Source organism: Morchella sextelata (genome assembly GCF_020137385.1).
Source record: "Morchella sextelata strain SCLS chromosome Unknown scls_21, whole genome shotgun sequence".
NCBI classification, from domain to species: domain Eukaryota; kingdom Fungi; phylum Ascomycota; class Pezizomycetes; order Pezizales; family Morchellaceae; genus Morchella; species Morchella sextelata.
In genome coordinates this window covers 1,162,895-1,172,107 of record NW_025408636.1, presented here as the reverse complement: position 1 = coordinate 1,172,107, position 9,213 = coordinate 1,162,895, and the positions used below count along the sequence as shown (strand labels likewise).

The 9,213-nt window shown below is 44.8% G+C and overlaps 1 protein-coding gene across 1 annotated transcript; it reads left to right on the top strand.

The window, feature by feature from the left end:
- Positions 1 to 6,545: 6,545 nt before the first annotated feature.
- Positions 6,546 to 9,189, top strand: H6S33_006871 (uncharacterized protein; the record flags this gene model as incomplete). The annotated part of the gene is made up of 2 exons (XM_044838230.1): positions 6,546 to 8,281; positions 8,347 to 9,189. Coding segments are annotated over 2 exons (2,579 nt in total), but the record flags the coding sequence as incomplete, so codon positions are not given.
- Positions 9,190 to 9,213: the final 24 nt, after the last annotated feature.

The following is a 9,213-nucleotide window of genomic DNA, read 5'->3' as shown; positions in this document are numbered from 1 at the left end:
AAACCCGACTCAGAGGAGGCGGGACTAGCGACCGGTGGAGCAGCGGGGTCGACGGCCGTATGGCTGGGTGCGAGGAGGGCGCCTCTCATCACCGGTTGGTTACCGCGCGGGCGATTGGCAGAGGGGCAGTTGGCGAAGACATGACCAGGGTTGGCACAGTACATACAGAGATTGTTGTCCCTTCGCCATTGTTTTTCAGCGGTAGAGGTTTTGCGTTGTCCATTGACAAAAGTGTATCGTTGTTCAATGGCAGGACGTTGAGTGGAGCGGCTTTGGAGAGCAGAGAGGTCCATGGGGGCGAGGCCTCCGGCAGTATGAGATGGGTGTGCGACAGCAGCGGGGGCGGTGAATTGTCCCATTGTATTCCGAATGGCCCGTTGTTCAGCTTTGCGGCCCCGAACCTGGTTATCGATTGTCATCAACATGGTGGCATATGCTTCGACGGTGTTAGGCCTGTCTGTCCGGTATGTCATAGCGTCCTTCAGGTCTTCCGACAGTCCTTCGGCCAGGGCATCGATCTTGGCTCCCTCGTTGTAGTCTAGGTATGCCACGATGCGGAGGAACTGCGAATAGTAGGTAGCGAAGTCCCCTTTGCCTTGCTTCAGAGCAACGAGTTGGCGGCGGGCGGTACCCCGGGGGTCCGGGTCTCCAAACGAGGCTTCCAGGTGGGCAACAAAGGCAGTGACGGAGGAGAAGGGGGCGGCAGGGTTAGCGTTAACGAGTGGAACGACCTGGTCAAGGGCCCTTCCTTCCAAGCGGCTGACGGCATAAATGACCTTTGCTGCCTCGTTTCGGAACCGATCGTGGTTGACTTCAAGTTTCATTCGAAGTTGGGTGGTGAATCCGGGGAGCTTGGTGCGGGTGCCATCGAATTTTTCGGGGTCTGGAAACTTTTCGGACCTGAAGGCGGGGACAGGAGCAGGTGGGGGAGCAGCGGCAACGGGGACAGCGACGGTAGGGGCGGGGGCAGCGCGGGCGACATTGAGGTCGAGGTTGAGCCGGTTTATCTGCTCCTCGAGGTTGTCGATGGTTTCATTGGCGGCAGTGAGTTGTGTATGAAGGGTGTCCCTTTGGAGGCGGACGCGCTGGACGAGGGTGGCGATGTTGTCGAATAGTTCAGCAGGGCCGGCCTCATACATCTGCCTGAATTCCTCTACATCTTTGGGTGCATTCCATGCAGGCGGGTCGGAGGTGGACATATCGTACGGTGCGGATGACGACGCAACGTAATCTCAAGGGGGTGAGTAGCGGGTATTCCGCAGGGTACGAAGAGTGTAATAGGGGACGGTAGGGGAGCTCGAAACAGGGAGGCTACGGAGCTCGTAGCGTTGGTAAGGTTCGACAAGACGAGGAGAAAGCGCGGCGGTGGTCTTCTTAAGGAAAGAAGAGGACGATGATATTATATAGTAATAGACAGCGTAGATACAGAAGACGTTGCGTAAAGAAAGAAGAAGAAGAAGACAAAAATACAAACAAAACCCCCCTTAATATACTCAAGGAAACCCCAACGATGACAAATCCAACCTGACTCATACATTAACAATCAACGGAACCCGATAGAACCCAATAGAACCTTTCTGACTAATCCAACTCTTCGTAACCCCGTACCTCCACTAGTCGATCCATGAAAAATTCTGTGAGGCATAGTTTCTACCCAGGAATCAAATTTTTTCTCGTCCAACCCGTTCCGCTCCTCTTCTATAGCTTGAAACAGTTCCCTTTCACTATGAGGCCTTCTTTCTCCATCCGATCAACGCTAATGTCATTTTCTCTTAAAACTATTCCATGCATTCTCAATAGGATTGAGATCAGGGGAGGATGCCGGCCAAGACAAATTTTTGATACAGTGGGCAACCTGGAAATTGCGATTTATTTTTGCTGTATGATATCTGGCTCCGTCTTCCATTAATAGGTATTGATCAATAGACTCTTTTTGAGAATTCATATAAGGAATAAGATATGGTTCCATGATATCATTCCTATATTGGTCAGTATTGATGCCGAGTTTGTCTGCTGGTTTGGTTCATTCGGATGGTGTCATTTTCCGAATTAAAATAGGGAAGGTGCGAGTGCCATAAATATAAGCTGCCCAGTAACCGACAGAGGTTCGTCCTGACTTAAAGCTTGATGCCAAAAGATCATCTCGGAGTTCTTGTACAGCCTTGCACCGTACTCATTTGCCTGGAACAATAACATTAAATTCCACTTTTGATTTATCGGTACAAAACACACGTTTCCAACGTCCTAACCGTCAGTGTCGGTGCTTAAGACACCAGCCTAATCTCTTCTGTTTTTGGACTGGTTTAAGGAATTGTTTTTTAGGGGAGATTTTAAGCTTGTAGTCCAAGTTGAATAGTACTCGATCAATTGTACTTTTGCTTATGTCGCAATTTGATATGTCTACCAATTCTTGTAAAGTCGCATAGGAATGTTGTTCGGCTAACATATCAATTTTCTTTGTGACTGGAGTTGTAACTTTTGATGGTCTCATAGAATGTAGGGCATCGTGAGTGTCTCCTCCCCGCATTTTCACTCAGCGTATCACTTTGCCAATAGTTGAACAGGATACACCGGTAACTTCATGGATTTTGTTATATGTAAAATGGGCTTTATTGCTAAGTGTCCAGATTTCTGTTTTATGGTTATATCTTTCTGATCGGGGTGAGAATATATGTGTTGAAGCTATAGTTACAAGTGAATGAGGGGCCGTGATGCTAGGTTTTGGCGAGGTGCCAAGTCTTTTGGGAAATAGATATAAAATTGAGGGCCTCACAGATACATCATATTGTCCATACAGAATGGATATACGCAATTCCAACAGAGGAAAAGGGTTGTCCGATTACTATACCATAAATTTATTCCTCTAGAAGTAAAGGTTAAGATTCCCGCTGTTTATATACTGCTATCCTCGAAAAATATTCTATAAGGATAAATAGCTAGTGTTAGTCGATATAGGTTTTTCTACAAACCGAGTAATATTTTATGACGCACTCACTTCAGGAAAGCTCTGCTCATCCCAGTACAGCTGTACTCACTCCAGGAGCTCTACCAGTTTCAGTAATCGGTTCAGCATAACTGTACCCGCTCCTGTAACTGTATGAGTATCTGTACTCACCCCAGGAAAGCTATGCTCACCTCAGAAAGGCAGTGCTCACTTCAACAAATCTGTTCTGCGTCCATAGAAAGCTGTACTCATCCCTGAAGCTGTATCAGTATCAGTAATCGGTTCAATATAGCTGTTCTCATCCCAGGAATGCTGTGCTCGACCCAGGGAAGCTGTTCTCATCATAGGAGAGCTATCTCACCCCAGGATTGCTCTACTTCACTCAGGACAGTTTTAGTTACCCCAAGAGCTCTACTAGTAGCTTGACTTGTACCAGTAGCTGTGCTGATACCTGTACATTCACCAATAGCTCAGGCAGTACTGAACCTGTTGCATAGTAGCTCAAGATTAATTCACAGCTATACTACATTCAAGGTAAAAATATTATACATTCATTCAAATAGGAAATCTTGAGTTCTTAAATATCGTGCCTCTCCCTAATACTGGCGTTGTACTTTTAAAATTGTAATCTGTTGTGGTTAGAGATTCAACTTCAGACAGCTCAGAAGGGTCATCTATTTCCTACTGATCTTTTCATTCTTCGGTTCTGCCCAGAAGTTTACCATAATATACAACAATTGGATCTTCCACCATTCCTCGAGCAAAATCCATACTACAATTCATATTTTCTTGTATACAACAGCACAGGATCTCAGGTGTGATAACCTCAATCAGGATATTATTTGTCTCTGAATTCCTCTCGTCTATTTCCTCCATTCCAATTTCAAGCTCAGTTTCATACTCTCCATCACCTGTTTGACGTGGAACATGTAGGAGAAAATATTGCGAGTAGGAATGGTAGCCTTTGCAAACGTTTATCATAAATGTTATCTTCCCTACCAGTCCTCAGTCTTTTGTACTGATTATAGTATGGTAGTATTTGATAGTCCTGTATAAGCTCCTTGACAAATGTGGATATATTTTTGATCCGTCCTGTCAAACAAATCAATTTTGATGCGATCGTAATAAATTTGAGATTGGGTAGTTTTAAATTTGCAATATAGGTAAAGATATCCTGATGAGCAACAGGAGACTTGCTCTTAGGGGTGGCCTTTCATATAGCTAAGTATATATTAATATCATAAACAGGCTTATGGACGAGAAATTCATTTTTACTCAAGGATTCCTGATTGTTTCATAGACCGATTAGTTAATACATTGGATTACCAGGAGTTGGATTAATCAGAAAGATTCTATCAAGTTCTATCGGGTTCTATTATTTGCAAGAATATGAGTCACTTTGGATTTGTCATCGCTGGCATTTCCTTGTGTATATTAGGAGGTTTTCTCCTCGTTTCTGTTCTCTTTCTCTCCTTTCCTTTGATACACAATATGTTCTGTACCTACGCTGTCTATTATTATATAATATTATCTCCTATTCTTTACTCGAGAATACCACCGCGCTGCTGCTTCCTTTGTCCCATTAAACCTCTACCAACGTTAGAGTCTTTCAGGACCCCCATTGTAGGCTCCCTCACCGACCTCTTTCATACCCCGAGGCATACTTGCTACTCGCCCCCTTGAGATAAGTACTTTCCATAGGTGCAAGAAGTAAGCAAGCTGGTAAATCCTTACCCAATCGTTTCAACTGGCAAAAGATGATACTTACATATATAGTTGAAGATATTGGTATATTCGGGACTTCACCATTCATGAAGTATACTGCTAGTAGTACAAACATCGAACTTATACCCCAATTCTGCCTATTTACAAGTAACTGCTTACATACGAGTAATTTCTTACAGTGAAGAAAATACCCAACATATTCAGTTGGGCAAAAACAATTGATGTTTAGTTTCGTACTAATCCTTCTGCCCTCACAGCAAACAGTATATCATAATCTATTCCAAATCCAATGTCAGAATGCAGAGTAACTCTGTATTGGGGATCTCTTCTAAGAGAAATAGAATAAGATAGAATAAAGAGGGTCGTGCAAGGTAAACAATCAGGTTGGAGATTATTCAAAGATACTATCGCTAGAACTCAATAATCTTTAAGCGCTATGCTAACGATAAGAACTTGATATTTCTTTCTAATAAAGACTGGAGAGAATAGGACTGAAGGGCGAGAATGAGCCTGAGTACTTATACTCTAAAGACTTCTATTCTCTGCTCCTAACTCCTTACTAAGTTGCGGTAAAGCCTTTCCTCAGTCCGGGAAACAATACCACCGCTATCACACTTTTCTCTAAGCGTCAGCAGGAGTTTCCGATACTCAAGTCAACCACCCTTAGTCAAAGTCTTTGTAACGGCAGTTAGACGGGTTGGCTATTTGAGTTGTCTGGGTATAAGGGAGAAGGATTATGCAGTGTGGTTGGGTTTAGTGAAGTGGGTTTCTATTATGTTCTTTCTGTTTCTGTTACGCGAGGGTATGAGTCAGTATTGGGATAGGGTATGGATATATAAGGGGGGTGTTGTCTTGTGATTTCTTGTTTCTCTTTCTTTTCCTTTTCTCTTTATGCAACCTCTGTACTTCACAGTTACGAATACTATTCGGTTTGCGCTACGTCATAGGGTTTACCCGGTATACTAGACCAGGTACAACCATCCATAGTCCATAGTCCACAGTCTCCGTTCTCGCCTTAGGTGAACCCTTCGGCCCCATAGTCCATAGTCCACGAACCTCTTACGTCCACGTCTTCGCCTCGGTTGTATTCCTTGGCTTTATAGTTCCTACGCCCATAGTCCCCGTTACACTTAGGTTGCATCCTCTACAGCCAACCAATACAACACCGCATCGCTTAGCTCCGGTCGCGACCATGTCCGACACCACTCAAGATACGTTGTTGCAGCGTCTTTCAGAATTTCTGATCACCTATGGTCCCCTCCCAGCCGATATAGACTTCGGCGAAGAACTTACCGAGGCTCATGGTCTTATTGCTGAGTGTTTGGAGGCTCTCACCAAGCCTCTCGACACCCCAACGCCAACAGAACCCGTCATCGATACGGCCCAGGAAGAGGTTATTACCAGCCTCACCACAGAACTAGAAGCAGCCAACGAAAAGGCTGCCGATTTTTGGCAAACCTTGTGCGATAACCAGGAAGAGTCTACCGAGATCATCCGAGGTCGCGACGAGGTTATCGTTGCTTTGAAGATTGAGCTGGAGGAGTCTAAGGCCGAAGAGGAGGAGCTTCGGTATCGCCTGGCACTACATCAGGAAAGCCTCGCCATCACTGACGAAAACCTCGCTGATGCTGAAGATGAGATTCTTCACATCACCTCTGTTGCAAAGGCCTGGGAGGCCCAAGCCAATGCCACCATCGCTGATCTTTGTTCTTGTGTTTCTGCCACCACAGTCAAACCCCAACGCCGCTATGCCTCCACCAAATCTCTTTACTTATCCCCTCGCTCTCAAGATCCCCGTACCATTAGCAATTGGCGAGAAAGGCCAATTGAACATGTGTCTCCAAAGCCGGCGCTAAAAGGTCAGCCCCTTTGGTAGAAAATGGCAAACCAAAGGGGCTAGCCCCGCCACCAGTCTCTGTTATTTCTGCTGCTGCCGTGTCTGAGGACAAGATGTCCGAAGACTCTCTTGTCGTTACCTGCTCGGTTTCTCAGAATCTTGACTCTTTTATACCCACCTATGCCCTTATTGATACCGGAGCCTCTGGATACGCTTTTATTGACGAATCTTTTGTACGCCACAATAATCTCACAATGACCCGCCTTAAAGTACCTCGTCAGGTAGATGTTATGGATGGGAGGCCTATTGAATCAGGAACGATTACCCATATTGTTAATGTGTCGCTGGATATCCATGGTCATCGGGAAACTGCATCATGTTTTGTAACGAAGCTGGGACACTATCCAATTGTGATGGGAATACCTTGGATGCGACGTCACGATGTTACGATTCGGCCGAAGAAAAATTTACTTGTTTTTGACTCTCAAAGCTGTTGTCAACACTGTTCACTCAGTGGAACGACAGTCACTGTCCATGGAATATCGGTCCCTCTACCGGAACATCATACTGTTGTCGTTTCAGCAGTTGAGAAATCCACCACCGACGTCAAGCAACTCGTGCCAAAGGAATTCCACCATCGCCTTCCCATGTTTAAAGAATACGACGCCTCAGTCCTTCCACCTCACCGACCCTCCCATGACATTGAAATAATTTTGGAAGAGGGTAAACGACCACCGTATGGACCCATCTATGGTCTATCGCAGACTGAATTGAAAGCATTACGGAAATATCTTGATGAGAACTTACCCAAAGGATTTATTCGGGCCAGTAAATCACCGGCGGGAGCACCTATACTATTCGTAAAGAAAAGTGATGGGACTCTCCGGCTATGTGTGGATTACCGAGGCCTTAATGCGATCACGGTCAAAAATCGGTATCCGTTACCACTGTTAAAGGAAACTTTGGCTAAACTTTCGAAGGCACAGTACTATACTAAGTTGGATCTACGTTGGGGATACAATCAGATCAGGGTAGCGGAGGGAGATGAATGGAAAACGGCATTTAGAACTCGATATGGACATTTCGAGTATACAATAATGCCGTTCGGATTAGCCAACGCCCCCGCCACCTTTCAACATTGGATTAATGATATCCTACGGCCTTATCTTGATCAATTTGTCACGGCTTATTTGGATGATATCCTAATTTATTCGGAAACTTTGTCAGAATATAAGGATCACGTCCAGAAGGTTTTGAAGGTACTTGATGAGAATCATGTTCACCTTAAACCTGAAAAATGTGAATTTATGGTCCAGGAAACGAAATATCTCGGCCTTATTCTCACCCCGGATGGGAATAGGATGGATCCGAAGAAAGTTGTTGACGTATTAGAATGGTCCACACCAAGGAATCTCCATGATGTTCAGGTATTTCTGGGATTTGCAAATTTCTATCGACGGTTTATTTTGAAATATTCAAAAATTGTTGCTCCGCTTACAGCTCTGACTAAGAAAAATATCAAATTCGAATGGACGGATGAAAGGGATGAAGCATTCCAGACATTGAAAAAGATGTTCACAACGGCACCCATACTAATGCACTTTGATCCGGATCGGAAAATCGTGGTAGAAACCGATGCATCCGACTATATTTCTGCTGGAATCCTGTCCCAACGTGACGACGAAGGAATTCTACATCCAGTCGCTTTCTTCTCCAAGAAACATTGCCCTGCGGAATGTAACTATGAGATCTATGACAAAGAACTCCTAGCAGTCGTACGATGTTTTGAGGAATAGCGACATCATTTAGAGGGGGCACAATTCCCAATTGAAGTTCTTAGCGACCATCGGAACCTCGAATATTTCATGTCAACAAAGTTATTAAACCGTCGACAAGCCCGTTGGTCGGAATTTCTTTCACGTTTCGATTTGTCATTCAATTTAGACCAGGAAAACAAGGGGCGAAACCAGATGCATTAACTAGGAGGTCGGGTGACCTGCCTAAAGAAGGGGATGAGCGGTTGACCCATCAGAGTCAAGTGGTGTTGAAGCGAAAAAATTTAGATGCAAAGCTAAGTTTGTTCACGGGTTCTTTTTCAAATGAATCCGCTGAAGGAATGTCCACTGTAGAAGAGTTGTTTTTAAATGCTTACCAAGTTGACAGTTTCCCGAACAAAGTCCTTGCAATGCTTCGGAATGGCGTCCGTTACTCGAATAAGATTTCGCTTGCCGAATGCACGGAAGACAATAACGGTCGGCTACTTTATCGTGGCGCACTCTATGTACTAAATGACAACGATCTTCGGCTAAGACTCCTAAAGGAACATCATGATAAACCATCGGCAGGCCATCCAGGCAGAGCGAAGACTTTGGAACTCCTGAATCGAGAGTACTACTGGCCACAGATGCGAAAATATGTCGACCAGTACATTAGGAATTGCAATGTGTGTGCCCGTAGTAAGGCACCACGCAATGCAGCTTATGGGGTACTTCGACCTATGCCAATACCCGATGGACCATGGAGGGATGTATCGATGGATTTCGTTACTGATCTTCCGGAAAGCGATGGATATAATGCGATATTGGTGATAGTGGATCGACTAACCAAGATGCGACATCTGATTCCCACAACTAAAGAGGCGGATTCAAAAGAAGTAGCGAGGTTGTATATCGATAATGTTTAGAAATTACATGGACTCCCTGAAACT